Here is a 13,843-nt window from a genome sequence, read left to right as displayed (position 1 = left end):
GCGCCGCGGGGGAGCCCCCCCCCCCCCAGTTATTTTGCACTGCTGCAAAGCGCTCGCCACGCTCTGAGAAGCCCCCATGCTGGCCCCCGGAGCTCGCAGAGACCAGCTGGCCCAGGGCATGGGGCCAAACTCTGCTCAAGCGGAGGAGGAGGGCGGAGGGCTGGGCTAAGGGCCGGGGAGGGGGTCCCCTCAGTGCTCCAGCACGGGGAGACACCCCCAGACCCGAGACATGCAGCAGGACGCAGAGGCTCAAGCCACAGCGGAGGGGCGAAGGGAGGGGCATTAGTCCCTCAGACACCAGTGCTGGGGCCCCCACCACACACTAGAGAGGTACCAGCAGCCCCTTCTCCACCACACGCCCACCCTAACCCTCTGAGGAGCCCAAACCAGAGAGCTCCTCCATAGGGCCAGTGATCCAGCCCCTGCAGCATTTTCAGCTCCCTGCTTCAGGAATGCAGGGCCAGGGCTGCCTCGATGCTCACAGCTACAGGATGCCCCATCTGCATCTGCCCCAAGGGACAGGGACATGTCCTGCCTTCCCCGGGGAAGTGCATGTGCAGTGTGGGAGGTTCGGGAAGGAGCAGCAGCCCTGGTGCCTCCAGGATGGGCAGCAGGGATGGCCATCAAGCTAACCTCCATCCAAGCACCAGCACAAGACCCACCACAACCCTCCTGGAGCTCAAGGAAAATGGTATTTAGGATCTCAAGCACCAGTGGGGCTCGCCCAGCTCGTCTCTTTCCAGGCTCGGCCCTGGCCTGAGCCCTGAGCGATAGCAGAAGCAGGCAGGGCTTGGCGTGGGCTCAGGGCAGCGCTAGGCTGGAAGGAATGTGGGACTTGCAGCCAAGTCCGCCTGGAGAGATAATCCGAAGCGGAAAGAGCTTGTCCGACGGGCGCTGTGAGAGGGGGGAAGGACCGGCTGGAGCAAAAGGGGATGGCGGGAGGCTGTCCCTGCTCATGCACTGCGAGGTGTTTGCTGGACCAGCTTCGCCCCGTTCTCCATCTCCACAAAGCCATCCCTGGCACCAGTAAGCACCCCAGCGACCCCTTCCTAGCACCCCGAGGGGGAAGGGGACCCACTCTCCCCAGCGCCCAGGAGAAGCCGGCAGCGGAGCACACAGCAGGCTGCAGAGCTGCTGCCAGCCATTGCTGGCTCCCCGCCCTGGGCTTTTTTTCATCTAGAGAGACACAAAGGCACAGCTGGAAGCCTGGCACATCACGGAGAAACATGACAGTCCTACAGCAGTGATTGCACAAGAGGGGCCAAGCCCAGCGTCAGGACGTCTCTGGTGCTGCTGCAGCAGCAGCAGCCCCCCACCCCACAGTGAAGTGGGACTCACCCACCGTGGCCCAAGCAAGAGGCTTCACCAGGGCTTATCCACCCAAAACACCCAGGAGGGAAGGGGATGCGAACCCAGACTTGGGCTAGGAAAATGAAGGCGTAACACCTCCATAGCTTGCCCATCTCTGCACGGAGCAGGGGCAAAGCAGGAGCTTCAGGCCTCCTGATCGCTGTGAGAGTCTGTAAACACTCACAAGCCCGGTCTTGTCCCGTGGGTATGTGCCTTTGGCTGCATCTCCTCCCAGCTATTCTGTCATCCCTAGGAAATGCCGTGTTCCGATATCGTGGCTGCTGAATCAGCATCCCCAGGCGAGATGGGCTGGTCGGAGGCCTAGAGGAAACACAGCCAACGCTCCATAACGTCAGGCAGAGGCTCCCAGAGCTCCTGCCTCGCAGCCAGCTGTTGCACGCACTCCTGAACCATGAAGCACTGCTGGGTATCTTCTCCGAGCACATCAGCCATCACCCAGCTTCTCTTTGCCACCAGGAGAGGGAAGATCTGAGGTGTAGGCTCCGATCTTGCTGCTGTGTGCTGGAGGGCTGAGCTGCATTTTAGTAGGTGCCTACCTGAGCTCACTCCCCTCTGCCAGCAGCGACAAGGGCTCTCCAGCAGCTACTGGCCTCACGTGGCAGAGGGGAGACGGAAGGGACAGAGACACCAGGGACACAAGCACAGGACATGAGTAGTGGTGGCTTGGAAGGGTCCTGCAGCAGCAGGGAAACGGGCAGAGAGCTGCCAGCACTTATGGCAGCAGTTAATTCCCTCCTTGCCACCCCACTCTTCAAGTCCCAACAAGCAAAGGAGAATGGCAGCTGCAGTGACATCAGGCTGGAAACACGCTGCATACTCCCATGGCCCAGCACGGGGGTCAGAGCTCCCACTGCTCCAGGATTTCCTAAAGCAGAGAGAGCAGCAGCAACCGCCACAGAAACAAGCATTTGAGGGAACCGAGCGAGTTATGGAAGACCCTCGGCTAGGCTGTGTTGGGGGCGTACCCGAAGTGCTCCTAACTAGGATGCGGTCCCAGAGGCAGCTCCTGCACTCGGAGGTCTGGTTAACACACAGGGCTGTTAACCACGACGCTGCATCCCGCACAGGAGCCTAGAGCGTGGAGCCGATCCCCTCAGCCGCTGACTGCAGACATGCTTTGCATCCACCTTTTCCCCAGGAGCAGGGAACCCCCAGACCAGGGATTAGATACCTCCAACCTTTTCCAGCCCACTGTTGCCCCAAGCCCAGCCCAGTGACAAAGGTTGGGCAGTAGATCATTGAGGCACGGGCTGCAGGGACCGGGAAAAGCCTTGCCAATACACTGGCAATGGCAAGCCGTCAGTGCCTTGAGACAGCAGCAAGGCAATGCTGCCCAGAGAGAGGGTCTGAGGTGCAGCTGCACTTCTCCTGAGGAGCCCTCCCTGCTGCCTCCCCACCTGCCACAGCCACCGTCACACTGACCTGGAAGACCGTCCCTTCTCCGGGAAAAACAGAGATGGGACATTAATAAGCATATCCTCAGATTTCCCAGGCCAGGGAGTTCTGCAGGAAGGGCTGAGCTCTGTTGGGCAACAAGCAATGAATCAGAGGCAGCTCAAAACAGGACACCTCAGAGGAAGAGTTAGTAAAACACCCCAGGCCCTTATTGCTCCAGCCTTTTGTTGTCTGCTGACTTCACTTCCCCGTCTGGCTCAAGCATGGGGAAAGCCCGATGACAGCATGTAAAGACGAATCATCCTCCTCTTAGCACTTGACTGTACGCAGCCGCGTGCCAAAGCCCCCACGTGCCAGAGCTCAGCGAGTGCGCAACGGGAGCCAAAGGAGCAGCGCGGAGACCCAGCAGGGCCGGGGAAGCCGAAGGAGGGTTCAGAAAGATAGCAGTTGCTGCTAATCCACTGCTCTTCCAGAGGTCGGACATCAGGGTGTCGTATGCCCACGTGGCGACCAACCTGTTGCTTTTTCTTAGAAATCGGACAGTGTGCATCCAAGTGCCCATAGCCACGGGCACTCTTCTTCAGTGCCTCACCCAGGCAAACAATAACCAGCATGGTTTGTAGAACAACTTCCTTGTTAGTCCGGATTATACTTATCTCCTGCCTGCTGCGAGCAAATGCTTGCGTGGCACCAGTAAGACAGCACTGGAGCTGGCACAACACTAAGTGGTCATTACAGTTGCCCAACCAAGAACCTAAATTTGTAACAACTGCCTCCTTTTAAGCACTAGCATGCAACCACCCAGAACCACCACCGAGACAGCTTCATGTTGGTTTTGTGCTTCTCTCAAATATATTGCAATAAATATTCTGGAGCTTCTGTTTATGAAACCAGTCCCAGTTTGCTTTGCACCAGCTGTAGTGACTCCTATTTCTCCTTCTTTAGAGATGGCTCTAACTACTATTTAGCCAGGGTTGCTAAATTTTGTTAAACCTCACCAGCAAGACAATGGTTATTTAACACCACAGAAGCACACTGTCTCTTCTCACAGCCTAGAAGAGGAATTCAAGTCCAGCAGCAGAGCACCCTGAAATGTCGTTTATTCTCATTGCCTAGAGTAACACACAGCAGGGAACAAGCCACAAACCTGCAGCAAATGTAAGCTCTCTTCACCTCAGGCTTGTAATGTGCCATTTCAAGGCCATTCAGGAAAGACCTCTAGTTAGAAAGCCAGTAAGGCTATGAAAGGACTCCTAGAGTATAGCATTGCCTGCCCAAGTAGCCAGGGAACCACATCCAGAGGCTTTTTAGCACTTCAGAGCTTTTAAGAACAAGCTAAGTCACATAATTAAGATAAAAGCTAATAGTTAAATCCAAGAGCTGCCAAAGCACATGCAGTCTGACAGCTACCAGTCTACTTACAAACTAAAATATTAATATAATTCAAAATATTAATAAACATTTCAGTATGAAGATCAGAACCCACACTACTGCCTCATAGTTGCCTTTGTATATCAACACTTGAAAGGGCTGGAAGTCAGGGAGTAATACTACATAATAAGAAAAGGTAAAAAATACCAAGACTGTATATGCTACTGCAATTTGATGGAGATGCGGATGTTCCCCAGCCAACTGCAAAAAAAAGTGGTGACATTTCAGGGCCCTCAGTTCAGGCAGGCTCCCTGCCACTTTGCTGCACACCTATGTTTTGCTAGCCAAGCCCAGCAGAAAGCACCCCTTTCTCTCCCAGCTTAGTGAAGACCAGCTCTCAAACCAACTACGCTCCTGTGGAGCCCAGCCTCAGTCCTGGGCATCTGCCTGGTTTTCTGGTTTCAAGACTCACTGCATCATGCAGCGAGTAACACCTTGCTTTTGAGACCACTGATCAAAGTTTAAGGATGAAAGCATTTACTTAAAATTCAGAGTTATAGTAACATTACAATGTTTCAAAACCAAACCAACAACAAAATAGATCAAGATTATACTTCCTAGCCCAGAATTTTACTTATCGTCCTCTAGTTAAGCTGGACGAAAGCACTGTTAGCTTTAAATGGTACCCCTTCCTCCTGCCGTGTCCTGGAAAGGGGCTGAGGACAGAAAGCAAAACCTAAGACACTTGCACCATACCATTCTGCCCTCGCCCCCATTATTAAAAGGTCCCCCAGCATCTCCTCCCAAAAAATACCATTTGTTTTCTCAATAAGGAGACAAAACATTGCAGGCAGTATAAGGCATAATAGCATTTGGAGTACTAGGGGCAACCTTTAAAGCACAGCTAAAGATGTGTTCCTATGTACGCTTCCCTGCGTTGATGCCGCTTCCACCTGAGCAGCATGAGCACGGCAGCAGGCAGTGGCAGCAGGCAGGGACGGGGCTGCAGTCCCAAGCAGGAAACCGGGAGTACACGCACAGAGGTGACCACAGATTTTCTTTCAGCTCTCCCTCTGGCTTCACGCACCAAGTGCTGCAGCAATATACAGTGATTACAACCACTTTTGGCAAACACTATGAGGTACCTAACAGCACATTTTCATTACGCTGTAAAGACGAGGTCTTCATGGTTCTTGCTATGAAGATTTGTACTCCATATCTGAATCAAGTGTCAACTGCCCAAATGCTCAAAATGCATCCAGAACAATGCTTCTACTCCTCTTTGGCTGGTATTCTCTATCTTCTTAAAAAATTTATCAGAACTACAGGCTGAGCAGGACTATTTCTAGAGCTCAAGAGTTGCCTGGTTTTACCCATCACATACAGACTGAGCACAATGGTTACAGTCTGAAGTGCTAAAATCAAACTCTGAAGGCACAAGAATAGCTGACAATAAGCAACTCTGGTATTAAAATAGGGTTTAGCACTCCTGTGGGCTGGCAGCTCATCCCACCAGGCAAGAGTAGTTAAATCTGTTCCTCTGACACTGTTGGTTTGTACTATGACACTGGCAGAAGTTTTGGTTGGAACATCTGAGAAATGAAACCTAGGCTGTCCAACATGTTCAACATGTGGGTAGGTAAAAGCTGGAGTTGCAAGAGGAATTGATGTGGGTGTGCTGGTATCCATGTCGGACACTGCTGTTACGGTAGTCTCCCAAGATGATGTTAAGTGCTCCATCACAAGAGAAGTTGAAGTCTGGGAGTAAGTTGAGCTGAACGTCCGGTATGTAACGGCTGTGGCTGGCAGGCACTTCAGGTGATCAACTGTTAGAGCCACAAGAGAAATATTCTGTAGCGCCGGCGGGCTGTGACAGATTAGAGATGGCACATTTTTAACTACCTCCATGCTCTTTTGGAGCCACTCTTGGAAGCCAAGAATTTGGCAATCGCATTTCCAAGGGTTGTCGTCAAGGAAGACTTCTTGTAGCTCAGGTAAAGTGGTAAAGAAGTCTCCAGGAAGGGACTGCAGCTTAGTACTATTCAGGTAAACTTTCTGAAGGTGCTTGAGATTATGAAAGAGGTTTCTAGGAAGAACCTCAAGCCTCTTATCAAAAAGGGAAATGTTCTGCAGTTTCTGAAGGCTCAGGAAGATGCCCTCTGGCAAACTGGAAATATTATTTGTATGCAGAGAAAGGCCCCGCAGTTCGTTCAGACCACTGAATACATTCTTAGGAAGAACACTAAGCTCTGGATTAAAACTCAGCACAAGCAGCTCTAAATTTGTCAAGTTACTGAACACAAAATCTGGTATTGTCGAGAGCTTTGTGTGATACAGCCACAGGCTACCAAGATGCCTCATTTCTCCAAACAATACTTCTGGAAGAGACTTCAGTGGGTTCCTGTACAAGGTCAATTTAGACAGGTCATGCAAGTGCAGAAAGAGCCCAGGAGGCAAAACCTCAAGCTTGTTTCTGGAGAGCGTTAGGCTTCTCAGCTTATGAAGACAATGAAATGCATCAGGAGCAATGGACTGGATGTTATTGGAATGCAGGAAGAGTTCCAGCAGCTCCTTCAGGCTGTCAAACATACCAGACTCTATTGAAGACAGCCTGTTAAAATACAGCATCAGCTTCTCAAGCTTGGTTAATGCACTAAATATATTTCTAGGCAGTGCTGCCAAATAATTTCTCGACAAGTTCAGTACTTTGAGTTTGGCGAGTTTCTTCAGCACGCCACTAGGAAGTGCTGTTAGTTGGTTTTTGTTCAAGAAAAGCTCCTCCAAACTAGCTAGTTTGTCAAACAGATTTTCTTCTACAGATTTCAACCTGTTATTTTCAATGATCAATTGCTGAAGCTGTACCATGTCATCAAACACTTCTGGGGGTAGTTCGACCAGCTTATTATCTAGGAGTTTGAGGACTTTTAGCCTTCTCAAGCCTTTAAAAGCCATTGGTGAAATCAGAGAGATGTTGTTTGAAGACAAGATGAGATGCTGCAGTTTCACCATCCTAGAAAAAACATCCTGCAAGTATGTTACATTAGTGTCCGTTACGTGAATTGCTGTCATGTTGCAAGGCAGATTTAACGATTCCAGGTCTTTTAGGTGGGGACCAGAGCAATGAATTGCATTTTTTGAAGAGCAGTCACACTTCTTGGGACAAATGGATGCATCCAGCTGGAAGAAAAGCTTGATCATCACTGACAAACGAAACACCAACATCCTTGTTGAAGTGCCAGAAACATTAGCTGTTACAAGAGATAAGAGAGAGTCAGGATTTGATCACAGGTAGTTAACAACTTAGCAGCCAACAAAGTTGTGTGAATATATCATAAAACCTACAAATGTGTGTGAAATTTCTCTTGGCTTGAAAGCAAACTTCAGAATCTCTTATTACTGTTGACTGCAAATATTTCTAAGGTGCTCAGCTTACACTGAGAAGTACAGATAAAGCTCTTTTGTAAATCAAGTATTCCTTGTTTATATTTGTACTAGTCAAGCATATGAAAATCATGATGAAACTAAGGAGTCATAAGGCATGTATTTATTTGAACAGAAAAGCATTATACTAAGTTAACACACAGAAAGTCTTTAAAAAAAAAATTATCAAAAGGTCCTGCACCCACAGTATTTTTTTATTGTAGGTTACCTGAGGTTTAAAAATAAAGTTTAGCCTGCAAAAATAGATCATGGAGGTAAAAAGGGTGTCCTATATTTTAAGTGGCCAAAAGCAAAACAGCACACAGTTCTGTCAAATCATCTCTCAGCATTTGCAAGTGATCGCTTCTTGGAACAGCCCAAGAACACACAAGAAGCAACAGGCTATTTTTGACATAGCCTGAAAATACCATGCAAGAGCTCATGTACCGCAGGACAGTAGTGAGCCTCCGATAACCAATGAGTCTCATTTCAACAGCTTAACACAACCCTAAGTTATCAGCAGTATTAAAAGTACGATGAAATGAGAGGAAAGAAGTGCGATGAAATTAGCTAGAAAGCTGTAGCAATAGAGGTAGATCTGCATGACATACCACAGAGTTGGAAAGTTGTATAGATTTCCAAACAAAAAATAACAGGAAAGCAATCATTGTAACTATAGTTATAATATTTAAAAGAGCAAGTCAAACAGAAATCCACAGTTTAGAAGTACTTCCTTACTAAAGTCAACAAGTCCAAATGTATCAGAAACCTGGAAGCCAAGTATCTGGCTGATCAGTATGAGAAGCAGCAGCTGGGACTGCTGGAATAGCTGGACAAGTTCTGCAGACATAACTAGAATAGCCGACACGTGTCAGTCTTCGGCACCGAGAATGCTGGGGGCGAGGAGGGCTCCATCCCAACATTCCCTTTTCCAGGGGCAAGGATGAAGCTCTCCCATACCAAGCCCACAAAGAGACATGGGTACAAACCCCATCACTTAAAAAGCCAGGTGGGATAGCAGAACTTCTCACATGCCTGAACTGTTGATAAGAATGTACCACCATGGATCAAAAACAGCTGCTGCATCAAAAAAAGCAAAAGGGCCTACTTAAAAAAAATAAAATTCTTGGTTAGGTTCAGAGCACTGAAGACTGGTAAAATCTGCATCCCTTCCTCAGGAAGGGAAGGACATGGCATCTAGTGGTATCAACTACCGGCAACACAGTGCCGCAAAGCGAGATCTCATTGGGCTTTCTACAAGTCTTTGAATGAGACTAAGTCACCAAAAAAAGGCCATGAGATTTCACCCTTCCAAAGGGCTCTTCCATGTCAAACAAGAATCTTTCAGAGAATCTCACCCTCGTAGTAATCCCCCCCACCCCAAACCCGACCATCTCTCATAAACCAGCGATGCCTTCAGCTCAATAAACTCACAAGCCAGCCTGTCCCTGATCCTACCTATCCCCACCTCAGCACGCCGATGATGAACGCATCCCCGTACACCCCTGGCAAGCACCTCAGCCTACAGCCCCCAGAGCAGGCAGCCGGCGAGCCGCTTTTGGGTGATGCAGGAGCACAACCCTCCACGCAGGGCAGAAATGCACCAAGAAATTTCTGTTTCAAGCCCTGACGGGCATCTCAACCTGCACCGACTCAACCCAAGACCACAGCAGAACTACGGGATTCAGTGAGATGAGAGAAATAAGGATCTAGAGAACGAAATGGGGAAGAAAAAAACCAAACCTAAACAATTTATTATGCTACTGACTGCAAATGCAGGTCCCTCAGATGGCATGACAGCAGGCTAGAGTTTAAAATAAGAAACAGGCTAACACTAGACTGTAAACCAGGGACGTCTGTTTTCCTGGTCTCGTAACAAAAGGTAAGAGAGTATTCAACAAGACAAAGTTAGACACCCAGAATTGCTAGAAGACATACATTTTCACAAACAAACAATGAAATGGTAGACATTCTTTGCAAGAGATTAAGGCCACCAGCGTATGACTGGCACAGGAACTGGATAATCCTATGCATCTGAAACATCTAGAGCTCCTAATGGTATTTTCTGAAGAAATAAACTTCCGTAACTGAAGATTTTAATAGTAGAGAATACAGTAAGATCCACATAAGGGTCATAATTATACATTCCTGCATATTAAAATTTCCTCAAACCCTCACGTGAGACACCTGGCATTCCAGAAAGGACACCAGCCTTGCTGGTCACTTACCATGTTCTGGTCTACAGCCTCTTTTCCTTTCTACCACCCCCTTAATGTTTCTCAAGACTATGAAAGGATGCCAGAAGCAATACACTAATACTGTTAGTATATTAAAAGTCACAAATCAGTTTTGAACTCAGTTTCACAAATAGTGAGCACACTTACCATTTACTATGGCGCTTAACTTTTTTTTACTTTCTTGCAAGTTTCTAAACTCATACGAGCATGAAGAAGGAATTTTGAACTGTACCTTAGAAACTTAACTGCTTTTTAGAGGAACTTACTAGGAGCATAGCAGGCAATCAGGCTTCACCATGATTCTGCACTTTAAATGGGAAGTAAAACAGCAGAACGCATCCTCTAGATAACACTTTCACCCACATCTGCATAACTATTGTGAAAGGCCAAAGAATATTTTAAGTTGCAGAGCAGATTTTGCCTACATTTGTGTAAGCAACCAGCTTCCACAGGTTGTGTGCAACTGCAAAAGTAGAATCCGCTCACAGAACAGGAGAAAGTTTGAAGTCACACATGCAACAGCACAAAAAACACTTGTAGGTTCTTTGATAGTGATATTGGAATATGTGCTTCAACCAACCCAATGCCAATCTGGGTAAAGTCAGAAATCTACATTTCAATTTGAATTATGATAAAAAATTTCAAATTTGTTAGACAGTTTCATCATAGTCTGCTACACAGGTGCATTAGGTTTTGAAGGAGTGGACACATCTACTTTAAACAACCAAGTGATTGATATGTACCTTCACAAGGATGCTCTGACTTTTACTTTCTTGCAGGATTGGAGTCAAAGCAATTTTAAGTACGGAATGAAGAGGTTTTTACTTAATGCTTTGGCTAAGCAATCCAAGGTTGACCCATTTAGCTTCTGTATTTCCTCCAAGTCTTCTGGAGTCACAGGCCAACAAAACCTAAAGCCTGAAAGATTCTGAAGAGAGAAAAGCTTTAAGTTATCAAAATATTAGCTTGAAATTGAAAGATTAAGTTTTTGTAATTAACTAACCAGGTATTTCAAGTATCTTGTCTTAAAGCTTAAAATAATGTGGTCTGCCAATGAATGTTTAAATGGAAGGTGAGCCGCAGGATGGAAAAGAGGTCTTCATTTCTGTGTGATTTTTCTGAAGTTGACTGCGACAACCACGACAGCTCACAACCCAGAACATTTGCCCAGAGCCTTTTCAAGATAATGCCTCCCACACACCAAAGAACAGAAGGAACACCTGCACAACAGAAGGTGGAAACAAGCTGCTATCATGTGTATAAGGTCTGGCTTTAAAATGGCTCTCATAAGCCACCAGGTAAGAGTACAGGCAATATTATTCCAGTGCGGAACAGCAGTGCTACCACATGCACTGCTAACACACAGCATACATACTTCTCCACCCCCATCTTCAAAAACACAGAGGCACTGAACAAGATACCCATGACATCAGTGGGAGTAAGTCTGTATTCTTCAACAAGCTTTAGATCTAATTGTATAAAGATTAAAAACAATTTCATGAAACTAAAGAAAAGAGTTAAAATATCTGTTCATTTTAATTTTATTTTCAAAGAGTTTCAGTCACAAAAATGATTTACAAGTCTATTTACAATTCTATTGTACAGTTATTTATGTATGCCTCTTGACAACAGGGTACCATTCTAGAGCAGCAATACATATTTTAACTACAAAGATGTAGTATCATTTCAGATCTAAAAATAAAAAGGAAGCTGAGCTTCTAGAGAGCACTGTAATGATGAACCTTTTAATTTGTGTTAGGCTTGAGGAATTCATGATAAACTGAGTAGTTTCTGCTTCACATAATTATCAAAGAAGCTGCAGTTTGTGGAAAATAGCTTTAAAAACTTGACGCTTTACTGTATAAAATCAACATATTCAAGACTCTAAAAATTGTCAAAACCCCACAGCTTTCCCTTAGACATACAAAACCCTAAGTTTACAATTCAGAATTTCATGGGAGAAATCCTACAGAACTTTAGCTCTCTCATTTTGTGATGACCAACATAAGCATTAAAAATTTGCAGCATAAAAAGGACTCCACATCTGCTTAGTATTATACTGTATACACATATACAGTACAGGATTATTTACCCAATTTGGGATGACTGTTCAGCACAACCTTCATGAAGAAAGAAAAAAATAAATAGAATTAAAAATCCAACAACTTTTTTAAAAGTGCAACAGTAAGAGTTTCCAATTTAAAGTTACAATGAATATGGACAGTCAGTTCTGTGGGTGTTTTAGCCGCTTCTACTCAAGCATTATTCGCAGCATTTTCTTTTTACAGTAGATTTAGTTCTATAGTACATGAAACAAGAGTTACTGCTAATTGAATCTGAAGGGAAGAGAAAAAAAAGAAAACCTTAAAAATAACCCTGAGGGATATACAATTTAATGATCTTGCAATTTATTCCTAAAAAATAACATGTATTATTTAGCAATTGCTTTTCTGGATAGACCAGTCCTTTAAGTATGTGCATAAATAATATTTAAAAATCAGTAATATTTACAAATCCTAATATATCAAAGTAAAATACGTACAGATTAAAGTCTGCATACACAAATAATTTAAGAATAAATCAAACTCCTCAACGTAAAGGCCAAAATATACAGCAGGAAGAAAATGTCTACCAAGTATCTAGTGGAGCTCACTAAATTGGTCTGCTCACTTGAATTCAGACTTCCAAGATGAACATTAGAAGAGATTCTTTTCACTACAAACTGAATTTCATCTTCCTTCAAAGCAGAAACTGAATACACTAGTGCAGATCTAGTTTGCTGCATTTCTGAAAACCAGAAAAACTAAACTGCTCAAAATGGGAAAAATTATAGGTGGCCAAACTCAGCTCTTGGGCAGGAAGGCATAAATCCCAATAATTGCAGAAGATGCAAAAGCTTATTTTGTGGCTGAACTTGCAACAACAAGGATTCTTAGAAAAGCTGATTTATTATTCTTGACTAAGCGTCAGAAGCAAATAGGTCAGAGCTCAAGCATGCAACCTCAAGAACATTTACTAACTCTGAATGCATACCTTGAGGAAACTAGCTCCCATTTGCAAAATATTCAAGTTTAATAGGCTTATGAACCATTAGTCACTCAATCAAGTGGAGACACTTGGCAATTTCAGTTTTAGTAAGAGTTCCCTAAAATGTTCTCCAAAGACAAGCCCACCCTAATAAGCTGTTTCCTCATCACTTTCTAGATAAGTCTAAAACCAGAATAAGATTGAAAGACTAGCTTCAGAAACCAAACAAGCTGAGGCAAATTATCAGTTTAGAGAAAGTATTAAGCAAAAGCATATAAAAGGGAAAAACAGAAATATTTTCTTTTACTTCTGATGGAACAATCAAGTTTAAATGGTCAATGAAATGGAAAGCAAAAGCTTTGGAAAGCAAAAGCTTATGCGTTTAAAGGTAAGTCACAGCTCCCAGGTCCAAGATGCATAGCTTCACAACATTTTTCAACTAAAATATTATTTTTCTTTAAATTTGAATACTACTTACGCAGCTAAGAATTATTCTTCATCAATTATTCCATGCTACAAAGATTTTGGAAAACCAACATTGACAGAAATTAGCCAGCTGACTCAAGTTCATGATTAATAAATTTATCCGAGTCCACAACTGCAGACCTCTTAAAAGCTACCGATGTTATTCGACGTTTATGACCTTAAGAAGCCAGGATAATAAGACTTTTACATTGCTCTGTTGAATGAATGCTAAGAAAACCACTTCCCCCTTCATCCTGCTCCATGCCTCAAAACCAAACAACAACCCCCACACCCCCACCCCCCCCAAAAAAAAAAAAAAATCAGGAAAAGAGTTGACAGCTGGACTGGAGGATAGTATACCATATGCATACTATTTATGAGGAGCAAGTACTAGTAACTTAAACCCACAAGTTCTAGGGAAAAGTCTTCCAAACCATTTAGCACCACTTTTAAATTCCCCATTGGCACACTATGTTCAACACTGCAGAAACCATAACATGAGCAGTGGGGGACACTGTCCATACTGCCTTACAGAATAGCACAAGGGAATTAGGCCC

General features: G+C 45.0%; 1 protein-coding gene across 2 annotated transcripts; it reads right to left on the bottom strand.

The window, feature by feature from the left end:
- Positions 1-5,280: 5,280 nt before the first annotated feature.
- Positions 5,281-13,486, bottom strand: GP5 (glycoprotein V (platelet)). Of its 2 annotated transcripts, none has more exons than XM_010568386.1 (2): positions 13,300-13,486; positions 5,281-7,385 (listed from the first exon to the last, which is right to left on the bottom strand). In XM_010568386.1, exon 2 carries the CDS (start codon positions 7,357-7,359, stop codon positions 5,434-5,436), a length of 1,926 nt encoding a protein of 641 aa, XP_010566688.1. In that variant the 5' UTR covers positions 7,360-7,385; positions 13,300-13,486; the 3' UTR covers positions 5,281-5,433. The 2 variants fall into 2 exon arrangements, with proteins under 2 accessions (XP_010566688.1, XP_010566689.1); XM_010568387.1 differs by lacking the exon at positions 13,300-13,486 and adding an exon at positions 9,942-9,970.
- Positions 13,487-13,843: the final 357 nt, after the last annotated feature.

Source organism: Haliaeetus leucocephalus, unplaced genomic scaffold (assembly GCF_000737465.1).
Source record: "Haliaeetus leucocephalus isolate CR32 unplaced genomic scaffold, Haliaeetus_leucocephalus-4.0 Scaffold240, whole genome shotgun sequence".
NCBI lineage: Eukaryota > Metazoa > Chordata > Aves > Accipitriformes > Accipitridae > Haliaeetus > Haliaeetus leucocephalus.
The sequence above is the reverse complement of the archived record's forward strand: the minus strand, read 5'-3'. Positions and strand labels throughout refer to the sequence as shown.